An 18,694-nucleotide genomic window follows, 5' to 3' on the forward strand; every position below is an offset into this window, starting at 1 on the left:
GTGAATGTCGCAACTATAGATTCCTCCTTCCCATTTAGTCTGGCTCCACCTGAAGGAACGCTTCACACCACGACCCTCTGCCCAAATACTATACAGTCTTTTAAAAACTACAAATATGATACTTCTTCCTTCAACCTTTTTTTCAGGTTCCAACATTTAGAAAATCATAGTGGCACTGATAATGAATTGCTTTAAAATAATGGAATGTACCCGGGAAAATATGTGTGTCATGTGTGCCTATGAGAAAAATCTATGGGAATTTTTTTTCTCATAAAAATATAAGTATAGCTAAATAAATCTAGAATCAGAAATGCCCGCCTTCTGGGTACGTTCCACCTTGCTGAATGAAGGTTAGGCCAGAAATTCTCCTATCCACTGGCAGCCCTGCTGTGGCTTCTCTGAAGCCTGGGTGGCACATACACAGAGGATGACTTGGCCTTCGAGCTCCGAGATGCTGTCCAGGACACTAAGAAGTTACTAGTGTGGCTCAAAAGGCCCATTCACAGTTGCTGTTCTGGGGAGCACATCAATCTCCTAAATTCTCAGAAAATGAATGAGAGAGATAGAGCCCAGACTACACACTGCAATAAAGCCATTACTGCCTGAAAACCGGTTCCTAGAGGCAGGATCAGTGCTGGACTGAGTGCTTCCAGTACGTTCCGCTTCACTGATTTACACTCCCAAAATAAGCGTTCCTGGCTGATGGCCATCTATCCTTTCATCTTTTCAGAGGACACCATAAGAGTAAAGTTATTTCTAAAAATTTAAAATAAAAAGTACCTCTAGCCTAAATAAGTGATTTTGACATTCTTCATACTTAAGTTATTTTTTTAAATCTTGTGAACAACTCCACAGATGTTATTTTCCTAGAGGGCTGACTTCTAACAGACATTTGCTTTGAAGAATTTCAGCATTCAGGGGCCAGAGTTCATTAACTCCTCCTGCAGTCACACTGCTGCTGGGGTCAGAGGACAGGAAATCAGTGAGTCCAAGGAATGGCTGTTTAGTTTTTTTTTAAAAAAAATATTTAAAGAAAGACAACATTCATTTTAAGGAGGTGGATTTTTTTAAGCTATATTTTGAAGGGAAGCTACACTTCTGAAATGCAGTTATAGATCAAAAAGTTTTAAGTGCCACTTAAAAGCAACATGACTGCTTTTCAGCACGGGCCACTAGCCCTCTTGATGGAACCATTCACTAGTAAGACTTCATCTCGGAAGAGTTTTTTAATGAAGGAGTTTTAAGCTCCTGCATGGCAGGAGGCTTGGAGACCCGGTGGGCCACGCTGGCTGCAGCAGTTCTGTAACTACTGCAGGAGCAGGAGGCAGGCACAAGTGGGTATCCACTGGGCACGTGTGGGAGGAGAGACTCTCTGAGATTGCTTCGAGGGCACCACCAGCCCATCCTGCACCCATGTGAGAATGAGAAGAAGCCGTACCCTCCTCCAGGCAGACACAGCCTTTGCACAGCTTCGTCAAGAAACCATGGCTAGATTCCACAGCCTCAGTGGGGCGGCCATGTATAGGATACAATGTGCCCATCATCCACAGGAACCTTCATCATGGACTGACTTAGGCCACAGAAAACAACGGGCTTGATTTCCAACTACCGCAGTCGATCTTCTACTTCTAATTCAGGTCAGATTTGGTGCCAGTCACCCTAAAGGCTAAGGTGGCAAACAGGTTTCATCCCTAACATCATTTCTGAGGAACTGGAAGAGATTTCCTGATAAATTCAGTTGAGAAAATGACATAGGCCAAGTATAGGTTCAACAAGAGAAGAGTGTTGTGATCTACTAGCCACATCTGCCACGGGCACAGGAGAAGAGAGTGGCAGTGCACATGCCATGTATTTGTCTTCTAGTCCTAAGGGCTTCACCAGCCACTTCTCTCTTAGAACTCCTTAGTCCTTTAACCCATTCTGGGATCCCATCCTTCCAGACTATGAGGGTGCTGAGGCAGTGATACAAGACAGCCACTCCCAGCCCTAACACTTCCTTCCCCAAAACTATCTCAGAACAAGATGCTACAGGGAGCACCGAGTAGCAATTTATTGGGCACTGAAGCCTTCTGGGTGGATTCTCTAGTCCTCTGCTCCTCTAGGAACATTGTCTCACGGAGACATGGGCTTCCTGGCCCAGAGGCATTCAACAGTTCAACAGTCCTCACAGAGATCCAAATTCCTCTTTTAAAGGAATGGTCCAAGTACAAAGAGCTACAGGGCTGGTGTGACCAGGGGCAGCTCCCTGTTATAGTAATTCACTGACTGTTACGAATGGAATGGGTAAACCATCATTCTCTTGGCCAATTAATAGAGTAACAATTGGGATCATGGAATTTCTAGGAGTCTGAATTGGGTCCTGTTCAGAAAGGAAATGGAAAATATGAAGTGTTAGGAGCATGCTTCCCAAGTGTTGACATCCCTTCACTCCAGGTTCAGGAGACTCCAGATTCCTGAAGCAGAAGCCCAAAAGCGAGAGGCATGCCAAAGCCTGAAGGTCCAGCACAGAAAGGGTCCACCACAGCAGCATGATTGCTCTGGGTGTACGTTGTAAGTCCAGGCAACCTCCATCTCAGCCGTTTGTGTCCTCAAAGCACGTCTCCATCCACACCCACTCACCTGTGATCTTCTCAGCAGCCCAGTACTTTCCTATGGTCTCAAGCACCCAGGCCTCCTCACGATCCACAATCAGATATGCACTTTGGAAGCTGTGGCAGGCGTCTGCATCTTCATAATAATTCCCACCTTGTCCATGTTCTTCCAACAAGGCGACGATGACATCTAAGGCTTCTTTAGCTGTTGTCCCTCTTTCTAAACCAAGCCTGAAGTAAGGAAACCAGAAGTATACCTCAGTCATTTCGTACTAGGTTGTTGTCACCTTAGTAAACAAAGAGTGGGACACGGCTGAGTTACGAAGCAAGTCAACATGGGTAAATATGTTAAATATTCGGGCCAATACGCAAATGCGATTAACAGCACATTAACTCAGAATACAACTCTCACACACATTCAGTTCAAAATCATGGGGCGTTTTCTGTCTTTGAATGTCTCCTCCCACACAGACAGAAAAGTCAGGAGCCCCGCAGCTTTTCCTCTTGAAAGGAAGCCCAACCACCTCTCTTTCTCTTTTCTAACTCTGTCTCCCATGGAGCTGATCAGCTCAGCTCTAGCCTTTAGCAAGACCCCCTTTCTGTGACTTGTTCTCCCTGTCGCCTCTAGCCTCCTGCCTCTGGGCAAAAGGAAATCTCTGCCCAGTCCAGCCTTGATCTCTATCATCCTACACCAGGTATTTCGGTTAGTGATGAAAGCGTTCCATAGCCAGCCATTGTCCTTGATGCATTATAACTTACTCAGAGACCTCATTAGGAATGGGTGGCTGGTTAGGACATGATCAATTATTTTTCTACATATTTCTCCTCCTACCTATCAGCCTACCTCTACTGATGTGGCTTACAGCTCAGTTATCAAAAAGTACACATTTCTTTTGAAGTGAAACAGCTAACTCCTCTGGGCCCTTCCAATTAATAGACCCCTTAAAGAGGGCACTGATGCTGCCCTCTGTGTGACATTGGGCAAGTTACATAAGATATTTGAACTTTAGTTTTATGCATATAAAATAAGTACCTACATCATTGGGTTGCTATGAAGTTGGGTTTCATGAGATAATAAACATGAACACTACTTAGCACCAGTACCCAGGATCAGGTAAGTTATCAGTAGGTTTTGAGAGGTAGCAGACCGTGGCAGAAAACAAATGACTCAGAGATAAAGGGACCTAGCTTCTCGTTCTGGCTCTACTGCCCAAGGCAGTATGATCTTAAGCAATGTAACTTTTCCAAACTTTGATTTTTCTCATCTGTAAAGTAAAAACAGTACTATTTCCCTCTCGGGCTGATTTGAAAGAGGATGGCACATGATATGAACTCAGTAAATGTCCATTGATTCATCTCTTCATTCAAATTATAATTCTGCTGGCAGAAACACAAAAGTCTTAGAACAGAGGCAATGGAGGCTGCTAAGATGGTAGCATAGATTAGTTCTTGGTGAATTTTCAATTTGAGAAGCAATCGTTATTAAAATTCACCCAGCTTGATTCTTCCTGAAGGGAAGAATTTCACTGTGCTGCCAGGGAGAAGAAAAGCTAATACAGCTACATGCTATGGACTTATTCTCATAATAGGCTTATTTTCATAGTCAGATAATTGTATATCAATTCATTTGGTATTTCTCAATTTAAGCTTATTTAGGAAGACTTGGTAACAAGGCAATGATTTGCAAAGCTGAACCCTAAGAGCTTAAGAGAGTGATAAAAGAATAAACTCATTAGAAGATTGAAGTAAGTAGACTTTTCTGTTGGTCAGCGCCATCTTCTCCAAAGAGGAGTAGCAAAAGCAAGCACTGACCTTATCTTAAGGATCCAGAGCAAACAAGCATGCTATAAGCACCTCTCATAGGTCTCCTGGAGCTGTGGACCCAGGAGGGCCCCTTTCTCCTTCCCATAGGTCCCCAACTTGCCCATGCAAACCTGTGCTAGGAGCATGTGAATACCTAACCAGGGGCAACAGCCCCACCTCTGGGAGACGTGACTTCCTTTTTGCAGTTTCAAACTCACTCTCCTGATGTTCTGCCTGCTTGCATTCCACATTGAGACTCCTAATCCTTGCACCTGCCTTCCCACACTGATTTTGATGCCTCCTGTGCATGGTGTCTGCAGCAGGACCTCAGCACTCATCCACAAACATGATTTGGCTTTCACCTTCCTGTCCTCATGCCAGGACCATGGGAAAAAGATACTCCTTTGTCCACTTGACCATTTCCACCTGGCCCCCCTGCCATGGAATGAGGACAGGACACACGCTCCAGTACCAGGGCCATGCCTGAGAGCGCGATTACACACTCTCCACCTGAGACTGAGGGGCGCACATGCCTCAGGGCTATGGTGATCCAGGGCCACTAGTTGCACATCAAGAGGCCTATTTTAACGCTTTCCCAATGGTCTTACCTCCTAGATGGGGTAGATTCACGTGACTCAAAATGAGAACAGTGCCTTTCTGGCCCCTATGCCTACTTTCACTTTGGCTGCTACATCTCATTAGGGGCGTGACCAGGGCAGGAAAAGGGATGAAAGTCACTGGGCCAAGAATAGAGTCTTGCTCTGACATCTATCTTTAGTGCAATTCAAAGCCTTCCAGTGTGTGTGCTTGGTCCGGGTTTTTCTGGGTCTTGGAGTCAGATTCTCCCAAATCCAAACCCTTGTTTTATGGGAAATCTTTGGGAAAATCCCTATTTGGGCCCCATGACTTTTTCACAGGTATGTCAAGCTCATTGTGCCCATCCCTGAAAGGCCACGTGTCTCACTAAGGAAGATGAGTAACACCTGCATTTCCCCTGCTTAAAGCCCCTGTGTTTAGGAACTCTGCCTGCTCGTCTTTTTTGATATCTATGCCTCCACAGAGTATGGAAACCCCTGTCCCTTTGTACACAATTAAGGTAAAACTAAGTTATGACTAGATTTACCATGGATATATAATCACTGTCCTGGGAAAGGAATGAAAATAGTCACTCCCCTTCCCTTCCTAGAGCTGGACCTGGTGTTCTTGCAGGGACGCAGATGCAAGTAATCTTCCCCCATCCCACAGTCAAGGAGTCCGCAAGGCCCTTCTGGCTTCATGACCTTTTAGGCATCAGAAGATTCTCAGTCTTCAGCCAGAGGGCTAGAAGCAAGAAGGAAATAAGTGGACGTTAATGGCTGCTTGACTTGGAGGAAGGGTGTGAGAAACCTTTTGACTAATGTCCATCTCTTGGTGTCCAGAGCTTCCTGTCTCATGCAGAGTAGAAGTAACACGTGATTGAGTACAGAGGGGAGTAGCCTGCCTGACGTCAGCAGGCTCTGCCACCTTCCAGCTCTGAAGCCTTGGGCAAGTCCCTTCACCTCTTAAGTTCCATCTTCCTCGTCCCACAAATGGAAGTGAATGGACCTACTTCACTGCGTTGTTGTGAGGTAAAAGAAATACTACATGCAAAGCACATCATACAATAGCGTTCAGGGAATGGTACCTCTAACGACACAGGGTTTCCTCCCGCAGACATTGACTGGCCCCCTTTCAAGTCCCCTGTGAGTCCTCACATTCACCAACAACCTAAAGACAACCCTCAGACCTTTCTAAATGTGCACACTGGCTTCTTCAAGGACTTTAGTGTTTATTTACATGCTGAGGGTCTGATGGTAAGTGTCCAGAATTATAAGATGTTCTGAAATATTGGGACCGATTGGGCTTTAGTGTCAGAGTTAAACCCAAGTGGAAGCAGCAAAAGTCAGTCTGCAGGGAAAAAAAAGAATAAAGCAGTTATGCAAAGGGAAGAAGATGCATGAAACTGAAAGAAGGCAGTGAGGCGCTGGAGGCGGCTGGTGCCAACCCGGAGCAGATGGTTATATTTTAGGAATTTCGAGCCAGTTGTTAAAAAACTGGTAGCTTGAAATCAGTCACTGCGGGAGTATTTACACCATGGAAATTGGAAGAGGCTACAAATCAGGTTTGTCCCCACCCCCAATCTGGCTATTAGACATTTACGGCATACCACTGACAAATGAGTTCTAAAGCTTTCTAGTTCTCATCCATGTTGAGGCCCAGACGCATTATCATGAGAGACAGACCTTGGATTGTAAGAGAACCCTGACCTCCAAAAAAACAAATGCACATTTTTTATGCTAGCCCCAGTCAGCTACTTGTTACTTGGAACCAACTTCAAGAAATATGCAAAAATGTGTTTATATGCCTCTTCTGGGGGAGAAAGAGACTAGTTGTGAGATTCTCACAGAGATCAGTGGGTCACATAACAGACAAAGCTTGGCTTTTAGCATAAGCATCACTGAAAATGAATTATTAAAAAAACAGTATTGCCTAATGCTTGCATTCCCACAGCAAGCCTCTAAGAAACACAAATTATACTTTTATCCTAAAACAGTGCCTATTAAACTGTTATTGACATTCATTTACGTCTCTTTGAACTGAGGTTGGATTTGACATGCTGCTGGAAAGCACAAAGGATCAGAATCCACATGGGGCATCTGCTGTATTCACTGAATAATCAACCACAGGTCTAGCAGGTACCCGAAATAGACTGTAAAATGCAAATAGCCCACTCTCCCGCGAGCTGTCCAGAGTACAAGCAAAGCAGAGGAAGTAGTGGTCCTCGTACAGCAATACCTAGGGAAATACTGAGCTCAAATTCAGAGAACACAACCAACCAATTGAAGGTTTCCTCTAGAGCAGAGATTCTCAGCCTTTGATGAGCATCAGAATCACCTGGAAGGTGTGTTAACTACAGATTGCTGGCCCCACCCCTAGAGTTTCTGATTCAGCAGTTCTGGGGTGGGGACCCAGAATATACATTTCTAACAAGTTCCCAGGTGATGCCAGGGCTGCTGCTTCACCGACCACACTTTGAGAGCCGCTGCTGTAGAATCTTGCCACTCAAATGGTGCTTTGTGGATCCATGGCACCAACATCACCTGAGAGCTTCTTAGAAATTGATGTAGGAGGCTTTCTGGCTCATGGGTCACTTTTAGGATTCGGCTGGTATGAAATGGCCCCTGAGTATCCGACTGTGCTTGGCTGCATGGCTCATACCCTGTGTAAAGCTCTCAGCCTGCACTCATAAAGAGCAGCTCAAGGTGCAGACACCTGCAGCATGATCCTCTTCACATCCTTTTTTATTGCAATAGATGGACATGGCTAGCCAGAGGAGAAGTCAAAATTAAACGGCTAAGGTTAAACTCACCCTGTCATCTACTCCTGACATTTACAACTTTCCCAGACCTTGGTGACTATCACAACCCTGATTATGTGCTAAGGATATCTTCTCTGTCTACATCCCTCAGCCTTGTAGATGCACCTCCTTCTCGAAGCATTCCCAAATGCGTACGGTCCTTCATAACCTCTGAACATCCAGCAGTGTCTGCTGAGGGCTATACTCTGGAATTCTGTGCCATTCAAGTGGCTATAAATCTCAGAGTGCCTTGAGACACATCTCTCCTACCGTCATCTTAAATTGGTCTTAAAATCTTGCATTGCTCAATTTTCTGTCTTCTCCCTGTAACCAGACTAAAATGTCTTTGAAGCTTTTGAGCTTTTTCATGCGCCCAGAGTCTGGCACAAAGCAGAGAGTCAGTAAACCCCCGTTGCTTCATAGGTTGATAATCTTGAAAAGATACTTCAGAAGCTTTGAAGAAAGAAAAAAATATTCTCTTCTGTCATCTCCTAGAAATCAACTGTTAAAATGGTGATCTTTGCCAGTTCTATAAATCCTATACCACAAATAAAATGATAACTCAAAATGCAAAGGCATCAATGAGGCATAAAAGGGGCATAGATTTCATGGCTAACTTTTCCTTTTCACAATTTCTGTTAAGCACAAAGGTAAAAATACTGGGACAGCTGTCAAAACACAAGTTCAAAACTTGCTGTTACTCTATCCCTTTCATTCTGTTAATCAAGAGAAAACTGGTTGTAAATAGGAGGCTTTTCCTCCTCTTCTCCAGGTCAGGGAACTTGATCATTCTGAGTTTATAAGAACCGTGAATAGTGAGGAAGGCATAGAGACATATGCTGCCAAAAGAGTATCGCTAACTGACCTATCCATCAGTTGGCAGAAGTTATGGCCACAGAGGTCTCTGTGTCGACGTGCAATTTCTCCCCACAAAACCTGGAAAATGTCAAAACCTCCATTCCTTTTTGCAGGATATTAGCTGTGGAAGTTTCTTTGGCGGTCATCCCATCTAGGCCTCACATTGGACAAACAAGGGAACTGTGGCCTGGAGAGGGGACGCAACTTGAGGTATCCACACTGAAAACCAAGGCCTCGGCTCCCAGCCTAATCTGCTTTCAACTATGTCACGTGTCTATTGCATTTCCCTATTTCAGAGAAAATAGCCATTTCAGAATGTTGTTTCGTTCCAGCCCACCCTCTACCTCAGTCATTCGTTCGAAACTCAGTCACTGATCATCCATTGTATGCCAGGCACACAGTTCCTGGTGCCTGTGACACAGCAGTGAACAAGCAGACACAGATCCCCATGCCATCGAGCTTACATGTCCGCTCCCTTCTGTTACATGGTGGCCAGAAGAGGAGGGAAAAGAAGAAAAGATGACTGAGACATGGAGGGGAAAGGAGGAAGTGACCTCCGTTCTTTTTTCCTGCATATTTCATCTATTTTTTATATATTCTTTTTCTTTTATATACTATTAGATATATTTCAAAAACCATAAAATTCACCCATTTAAGTACCAAACTTGGTACTCTTCAGTATATTCACAAAGTTGTGCAACTATTGCCACAATCTAAGTTTAGAACATTTTCAACACCCCAAAAAGAAGCCCTGAATCCATTAGGAATCATTCCTCAGTCCCTGACCCCAACCCCAGGCAACCACTAAACTACTTTTTGTCTCTATGGATTTGCCTATTCTGGATATTTCACATAAATGTAATCATACCATGTGTGGCCTTTTGTGTCTAGCTTCTTTCACTCAGTACAATGTTTTCAAGATTCATCACGTTGTAGCATGTATCAGTACATGACTATTTTTTTAATTGCTAAATAATACTCCATTATAATCTATTCTTTTTCCATCACCTCAAAGTTTATATAAAAGAGATATGTCTTCTTTGGGAGGATTGTGTTACCAAATATGAGGTTTTGAGGGAGATAAATCCTGTCCCCGCCCCACATCTGTTCTGGCCAGTTGTTCCAAAGAATCACGTGCAGTACCTGACCAGATCCATCCCCAGTAAGGCTTCCGTCTCAGCGGCCGGTTCTCTGGCATTGACGGCTTCGTTGGCTATGCACACTCCATGCTCATTGGCTCCCATTTCTGCCCCCCAAAGCCAAGCAGGTCTGCTTATCACAATGGCATGGGTCCTGGGAACTTGGTCAATTGAAATGTAAGTGCACTAAAAAATAAGGACAGGAAAGAAAGGGTCATCATGTGTCAGGTACCACTTAGTTTTCAACTTTGTACTTACATTGAACCCATATATCGCTTAGAAATAGAACCAAAAAACAAAAGGCCTTGGGAACACCCAGACTTAAAAGACACCCCAAGTCTCAATGCAGCTCAAAGGCCTCCACAGTGAGTTTCAGCCTGCCCCTCACTCAGTTTTCAGTCTCTCTGGTTCAAGCCAATCTGTCCTTACTGCTTACATCTATGGTGGTCATCTTGAACCGGGTATTCAGCCAATCTCTGCCCTGAATATTCCGTGTCCAGTCATTTCAATAGGCATGGATGGCTACCAACGTGTCAAACAAACATGGCTATTTATTCTCATTTGCAAGAACCCTCTTAGATCAGTGGTTTTCAAACTTTTTTAAAGTTATAGAGCCCTATCTATAAAAGAAACTTTACCTAGAAGCTTAACATAGAAAGCAGATAAAAGGGAAGATGCTTTGTCTGAAGAAGGGAGGTCACTAAGCCTCCTGCAATGATCCCTGGGGCTCCCTGGAACACAGTTGGACAACCTACCTGATTGCTCTAGTGGTAGAAAAGAGAAAATGATAATGATACTTGACATTTAACTAACGCAATAAATGCAAACTCTCTTATACATTGTGCTTCCCTGCCTGTCCCATCTGATTCTCACACTAAGTCCACGAGGTGGACACATATAGAATCGGTCCCAGAGTTCTAACTGCTGTCAGAACCAGTGTACTGACCACACCACTTGCCATTGTATGTCCTACCTTCTCTAGGCTGCTGGGGCTTTACCTGGAAAATGGGTGAGCTAATCAGGAGCAAACTATTTCTTTCAAAGTATGTTCAGCCTCAGAACCCTTCCTTTATACGAACTCTTTCATAGAAGCACGAAGACAATAAAACTGGTCAAAGTGTGTTGAAGCAAATGGAAGAATAGGCATGGGGCCAGGGTTAGGTAACTCAGCCCTCCCTGCTGGTTCTTCCTTTTCCCTCCCCACACCGGGCCCATGGGAGGGCTCCACTGGAGTCGCTGGAAAACCACTCATCTAGCTTATCCATAAGGGGCCTCCCGACTGACATTCCATCAGCCTACAGCACACTCTTTGTGTGGTACATGCGGTATGGAATTAGGGCTCTAAATTACACAGAGCTCTTTAGCTCTCAAGGGAGAATTTTATGAGCTGCAGCAGCCATTTACATTTTAAATTGGCCAGCTGAAAGCACTGAATCAACTGCAGTCTTAGATCTTTTTTTTGATTCAAGACCCAGTTATATTGACTGAATGCAATCCGGAAAGTTATTCCACATCGATTTCCCATAATCTCTAACCCTCAGGTAAGAGCTAAAATGCATGTAGCATGCACTCACTGGTCAGCTGACATCCGTATCTTCACAATCCATGTTAGGTATTGCTTTGCACGGGGATAATGTTATTTCACTTGATAAATATTTGTAAAGTGAAAGCTAATTAAATCCAAAGGTTGTCAAGAGACTCGAGTTTTTCACGGCAAATTGATAATAAAATATACTCTTGAAAAGTTTTCCCTATTCAGTTCCTAAAAGTTACTTACTTTAAAAAATGATTATTTTAGAGCAAAAACCCAGCCAAAGCAGTGAACAATTAAACTATGGTCCTCTGCGCTCTTCTAAAAGTAATTGAAGTTTATATCTTAAAATCGCACTCTTTCATGTAAAAAGTAGTCCAGGCATCGACCAACACTTTCCAAAACCTGTGTACCCAATGAGCTCCAGTGACAATTTCTGTCTTGAAAAGAATGAGGAAATAGGGAAGGAATCTCAGATTCTTAAGCATAGATTTATCATAAAGTTGGGTTTTTTTAAGGGAGGAAAAAAGTGAAAATAGGAAATGGGTTTATTAGTCCTCAAATTCATTTGTACACACTCATTTCCATTTCACCAATTATTTATAGAGTATCAACCGGAAAAAGGCATCTTATGCTAAGTGCTGCTGGCAGATAAATCAGTGAGGATGCCTAATCCCTGTCCTTTTTGTTGGGAAGGAAGGATAAGGCACACACACAAATTACTAGGACCACATGGCCAACTTAGCGTCACTGAGGCCTGTCTACTTAAGACGCACTGCATCTTGCCCATTCCTCCCACCTCGTACCTCTGCTCAACCCCATCCTGCTCTGGTTTTTCTTTTTCCCATTGCATTCCATTTATCCTCTTCCAAAATATTTTATAGTTGACTTATGTACTGCACGTACTGCTCTCTCCCCAACTAGAATGTAAGCTCCGTGAAGGCAAGGAGATATTTTTGTTGTTTAGTTCACTGATATATCCCAAGTCTGGTACACACTAGGCATCAATAAACCTTTCTTTGGAATGACTGACTGAATGAATGAATGAATGAATGAACAACAAAGGTCAGAGGGAGCATCACAGAGGTTCAGAGGGAAAGAGGGAACATCCTCAAGTGGCCAGAGGCTCTACGGCTTAAGTGGGTGACATTTGAGTTGATCTTGAAAAATGGGGCAGACATCAAAGTATTCCCAACAGAGGTGAAAGCCCGAGAACAGAGAGAGATGGGGATGTCGAAGGTGTATTCACGGTCCAGGGAGGTCCCCGACTGTGCTACTTCGAAGAGCTACTGGGATGGCACTGAGTCACACAACTGCTAGAGCTTGGTAAGGACTGACTGAAGAAAACGTTGAAAGTTGAATCCAAAAGACCATATGGTCTTTGTGGGAGTTCAAAATATATGCAGCCAACTTGACACTTTTCAGGCCAAATTCAGAATGAGGAGGAAGGAAGGAGATCCCCAAGGAGGCAGATGGGCCAAATCAGCCGCTCCTAAGCACCAGGCTCTGAGGCACCAGATCCCCCTCACGTGCTAAGTGGGGAGAGTGGTGATATGGGAGGCTGTGCACCCAAGCCCTAGTGACCTGTAACACATGCTCCTTACGGCATCTTTGCCATGGACCCCAGAAGCCTGGGCCTAACAAGGGTCTTTCTGTGGCTACAATTCACACATGCTCCATTGTGTTTGAAATCTGACTCATCACAGGCAGGTCTGGGGGGAGTGGGGAAGATGGACTGGTTATTTAAGGATCTAAATTACACAGAGCAAATGTCCCAAATAAGGATCATTTGTACATGATGTAATTAGCTAAATCACGTAAAGTCAGCTATCTGGAACATGAACTCCACAGGCAGTCATTTTTTTAAATAAAATTCACCAACCTTCACACAACTGCCACATTATTAACGTGGCAGAGAATAAGTGGGATTTGAGGAAGCAGAGAAGGTTTCAAAAAGAAAAACAATCCGAAAAGCACCGGAAATCTTCTTTCGGCATGGCAAAAACAATTCAGTTCCCCAAGTCAAAATTCCTAGCCAAATTTCCATTAGAAAAGAAAAAGGAGAAAAAAAATGTTCATCACTTAAAAGATCAATCTTTGCACGGATGATTCTGGCTTCAGCTCTGGTTATTAAGCTGTTAAAGTGGGCTGCAGAAAGAGATGAGCAAATTGTCTTGCTGCCCCCACAGCTACTCCCACTAAGCCTTGAATAAAACAAATCTGTCAGCTAGTGTGACTTCTGGGTGCCAAGGACACATAACAATTTAAGAATGCCCAGGGTGAGGAGCATGGCGGGGCCACTTCTAAATGTTGGCACCGCCTTGTGCTAACCCTGGAGGTTTTACAGGTATTGACAAGCTGAGCTTGCTCCTCTCTCAGGTAGCTCCTGGGGACAGAGGCCAGGTTGGAAGATGGAGAGAGGAACCTTGACAAGGCCCTAGAGACAAACACAAAAGACAATTCTCCTGCAGAGCAAGCCTTTGATTACTTTGCGTGATCGCGTCAAAAATGAAAGAGCAAAATCAGCTTCATGCTCTCGCCTACCCCTTGCACATTCCAGTACACACTATTTCTGGATATCACCCAGTGAAAGGGGGAATAGAGACACTCACACAATAGACGTTTCAATTCATGAAACGCAACCATTGTGCCTTTCCTACTGTACTCAGATGGCGAACACAACCCTGGCACCACCAGCGAAAACCACTGTGAAATGAGTTGATGAGTCAGGCAGGCTTCTGAGGGTGGGAGAAAAAGGGAGGGAAAATAGGATGCTTTAGAGAAATATGTTTAGTTTTAGAAAATTTCCAACTCTAAAGCAGCATCGCTAGTTATCACTGCGGTTTTTTTGTTTGTTTTTATCCCAGTGTCTTGCCTGCTACTTGTCTGGGTTTTTGAAAACGTGCCCTTAAGGCTCACAGGGGTCTAAATAAAGGCATAAGAAGATGTCAGCCATATTTTAGAAGGCTGCTTTTTCTTAAGATCCTTGAGGATGGGCAGTGCAAAGGGTTGAGGTCAGAAATAGGCTCAGGAAAGGAGACAGCATGGAGGGAAGTCCCCGCTAAGCCACTTTCCCACAGAGCGAGGGAAATCCTTCTGACTCCACCCAAGGTGGAGGACTCCTGCTCCTGGGGCTGAAGAGAAGAAAACAGAAAAACAGACAGGAAGAATGACACACAGTGGCCATGGAGCTTTGCTCAGCTCTCTTGGTTCCAGAATGACTTGTGTTTTCCGATGGTAAGAGATAATCTTCAGAATTAAAATTCAGACCACTCCCCCTCTGCCATACCCACAAGTGCCCTACACACCACAATTTTACTAACAATGCTACCAGCTATCATTAATTGGTAATTTTCTATTCTTCTTGCAAATATTTCCATTGGTGAAGAAAAGGGAAATAATCTACCAAAACCCACCTCACAAAGGATGCTGACCCCATACAGAACTTCATATAGTGGAAAATAGAGGTAAATTAAAACTAACTTTCAAAAAAAGGAAACCATGAAGACTTCAAACCTTACGGAGGGGAAAGTGGAGATGAGATTTATTATACAGTAATAATGGACTCTTTCAGAAAATACTATGTGTCAAACCTGACTTGGCTATCAAGAATTCTGTCTCCACGAATAGTGGTATTTTCTTGGGCACCAAGTATAAATAACGTAAACTTTAGTTGAAATCCGTTGTTCTTCTAGAGGAGGATTCTAACATTGGATCCATTTTCTCAAATAGAAGTTTCAACCCTATAAGAATAGACCTATACCCATCCACGGTCACACATAGACACGCACGCACACACATATGCACGCATGCACACACAGAACATCATAATCCAGGAAACTGTTCATCCGCTTCCTCAACACCCCCACCCACAGGGAAGAGTAGGGCTTGAGGTAAAGCTGAGATGGGCTCTGTGATGCACAGCGGTACGGTGTCCTCAGAGAGGACAGAGGGGCTCTCACAAATGAATACATATTTATCCATCCCACTCTGCAACCAAAAGAGTTGTTAAAAATGCAGAATCTACAAGAGAAAGACTAACAAATATGAAATAAAATGTTCCAATCTGCCAACTGTGCAGAACAAAAACGTGCAGCATAATTTGAGAAACTAAGGGACTCTGCTGGAGGGCCCTATTTCTTATTCTTCCAGTCTCAAGCAAAGCGAACTGACATATAGTAGATGATAGATGGACAGGCAGATTGATGGACAGACTGAGGGAGGGATGAAGGGTGAGTAAGTGGACACATTGGAAAGAAAGACTGCCTGGAAAGATGGACGAGCTATAAGCGTGGGTGGGTGGGTGGATGAGTAATCAGGATGACTTTTTGCACACGGTTATTCTCAGAAAATGAGTTCCTGGGACCTCAACACTCGAGTATGAGATTTCTAGGGAAACCACAGAATATGTATGTTTAAAATGTCATGAAATGGCTGAGGAATGTCATGAAATGGCTGAGGATTTTTATGAGAAGTTCTCACTCTTCACAGTTAAAAAGAATAATTTCTGGGGCCGGCCTGGTGGCTCAGCAGTTAAGTGTGCACATTCCACTTCAGCGGCCCGGGTTCGCCGGTTCAAATCCCAGGTGCGGACATGGCACCGCTTGGCAAGCCATGATCTGGTAGGCATCCCACATATAAAGTAGAGCAAGATGGGTATGGATGTTAGCTCAGGGCCAGGCTTCCTCAGCAAAAAGAGGAGGATTGGTGGCAGATGTTAGCTCAGGGCTAATCTTCCTAAAAATAAAATAAAATAAAATAATTTCTGTATGCTAATGAGTGCTTTTATGAAAGTTACCTGATAGTTATTGTGGCTCATAGGCCCAAATATGGAAAAGAACCGTCATTCTATACTTGGGACAAGACCAGAGGATGGAGACAGGTGTAGCTGTAAGGGAATTAAAGAGGTAAGAAGAAGTTTGAAAAGCAGATTCAGAAGCATGTAGTACAGACAGGAGTTTGAGAACCGAGACCTGGAGTCACAGAATCTCTCAATTCTTTTTAAAAATATCTCTCTGCACAATGTTCTCCTTAAAGTTTACAAAGTGTGTTCACACGTCAGCTCACATGTGCTTCACAAAAACCCCATAAGGCAGACACAGCAGGTGTTACGATCTCCATCTGGCACATGAGGAAACTGAGTCTCAAAGAGGCTCAAGGCCTAAGATGCAGTAAATGGAGAAGGCAGGACCAGAAACCAGGACCCTGCCTCCCAGGCCAGAACACACCCCCCTACTTTCAGCTGATTGTAAATTTCAATTGATGCATAATGGCAGAACATGCCTAAAGTATTACATGTTCATAGAAGAGTGGCAGGCTAGAGCAAGGAGGGGATATCAGTGCCAGGGCCTTGAAGGATGCATAGGAGTCTACTAAGTAGACGACAGGAGGAGAGAAGAAGGACATTCTCAGCAAAGGATAGAAAGAACAAAAACACAGAGAAATGTAAGCATGTTGTTTGTTCAAAAAATGGCGAGCAGCTCAGTGTAGCTGGGGCTTACAGTGTAAGCTGTGAGAGAGAAACTAAGAATGAGGCTAGAAAAGTAAGCAGAAGATTGTATAACCCTTATGGAGGTCAGTTATGACAAAACCTTTAACCTATAGCCCAGTGATCATGTATCTGGAAGTGGATCGAATGGCTATACCTGCACACGTACAGAATGACTTATGCCCAGTGTTCTTCACGGCTGTACTTTCTAGATTAGCCAGCAGTCCAAGAGTCCACCAATAGAAAACTGATTAAACAAATTACAGAATATCTCCACAAGGGACTATGAATAGCTGTAGAGAAAACGATACTTTCTATGTACAGATACAGAAAACTCTTTAGAAAATGTTATTACAAAAAAAGCAAACTGTAGACCTTTTCTGTAAGTTTGAAATTATATATTTAAAAAATCAAATTTCAGAATAGTGTATATAAAGTGCTACTTTCATGAAAAAAGGAAAAAGGCTAAGTATTCATATTTATTTGCATTTGTTTAAAACACTGAAAGGGTGTGCAAGATATTAATAGAAAGGGTTATGTAAGAAAGGAATCAGAGTAGACAGGAACAAGGGGAGAGTAAGAGTTCTCACCGTAAATCTTTGTAATCTTACTTTATCTTTGAACCGCATCAGTATATTACCTACCCAAAATGTAAAATTACATTAAAAGGTATCTTTACCCAAGTGAGTTGAAAATTTACATCCACAAAAAAGCCTATACACAAATGTTTACAGCAACTTAATTCATAATTGCCAAAAGTTGTATGCAACCAAGATGTCCTTCAAGAGGTGAATGGAAAAATGAGCTGTGGTACATCCAGATAATGGAATATTACCCAGTGCTTCAAAGCAATGAGCTGTTGAGCCCTGAAAAGACACAGACAAACCTTAAATGCATATTACTAAGTGAAAGAAGGCAGTCTGAAAAGGACACGTACTGTATGATTCCAACTATATGGCATTCTAGAAAAGGCAAAACTATGGAGACAGTGAAAGATCAGTGGTTGCCAGGAGGTGGAGGAAGGGATAGGTAAATAGGTGGAGCACAGAGGATTTTCAGGGCAGTAAAACTAAGCTGTATGACCCTGGAATTGTGGATATTTGTCCTGACACATTTGCTACAACCCACAGAATATACAAGACAAAGAGTGAACCCTAATGTAAACCGTGAACTTTAGTTGATACTGAAGTATCAACATTGGCTCATGAACTGTAACAAATGTTCCACACTAATGCAAAATGTTAATAATAAGGGAAACTGGCAGGCGGGGGGGCCACTGGGGTGGTAAGGTGTTATATGGAAACTCTGTACTTTCTGTTCATTTCTCTGTAAACCTAAAACTGCTTTAAAAAAAATTAAGTCTATTAATTTGAAAAAAGAAAAGAAAGGAAAAACGAGCAGGGTGTCAGTGGGGAAGAGTTGTGAATGGCATACGGATCAGTCCAGACTCACATCCTATAAACACAATCAAACATTTTTAAACAAGGGAGTGACAGAGCTGAGTTCTGGGAAAAGAAAATTCTGGTGACTCTGCAGAAAGAAGAATTCAGGAGAAAGAGCCTCCCGCACCAATAAGCAGATTATAGCAGAAGGGAGATGGGGCAGTGGGGAGGAGATGGGGACACAGAAGAGGAAGCAACAGGACTCAGTGACAGCTGTCCCTGTGCATCCAGGGATGAGTGGGAAAACCAGGGTCAGTGTTTCCCTCTGGTTTCTAGATTAAACTACATGGCAGGCAATGATGCTATTAGAGCAAAAGGAACAAATGAGATGGGGAAAATGAATCTGGTTTTTGACCTGTGAGGTTATTTTGCCTGCAGAATATGGATGTGGAAATGTGCAGAGGCACCTCAAAACACAGGTATGCAACTCAGAAAAGAGGTCAGGGCTGCCTGAGAGATTAATTCT

General features: G+C 43.4%; 1 protein-coding gene across 2 annotated transcripts in view; it reads right to left on the bottom strand.

Annotated features, from left to right (window-relative positions):
• SCRN1 (secernin 1) overlaps positions 1 to 18,694 on the bottom strand; it is a 61,598-nt gene that overhangs the window by 18,115 nt on the left and 24,789 nt on the right. For both annotated transcript variants that reach the window (XM_008522955.2, XM_070616127.1), the window contains 2 exons: positions 9,772 to 9,953; positions 2,620 to 2,822 (listed from right to left, as the gene is read on the bottom strand). In XM_008522955.2, the coding sequence (XP_008521177.1) occupies positions 2,620 to 2,822; positions 9,772 to 9,953 (385 nt within the window). The remainder of the gene's footprint in view (positions 1 to 2,619; positions 2,823 to 9,771; positions 9,954 to 18,694) is intronic.

Source organism: Equus przewalskii, chromosome 4 (assembly GCF_037783145.1).
Source record: "Equus przewalskii isolate Varuska chromosome 4, EquPr2, whole genome shotgun sequence".
In the NCBI taxonomy this organism is placed as follows: domain Eukaryota; kingdom Metazoa; phylum Chordata; class Mammalia; order Perissodactyla; family Equidae; genus Equus; species Equus przewalskii.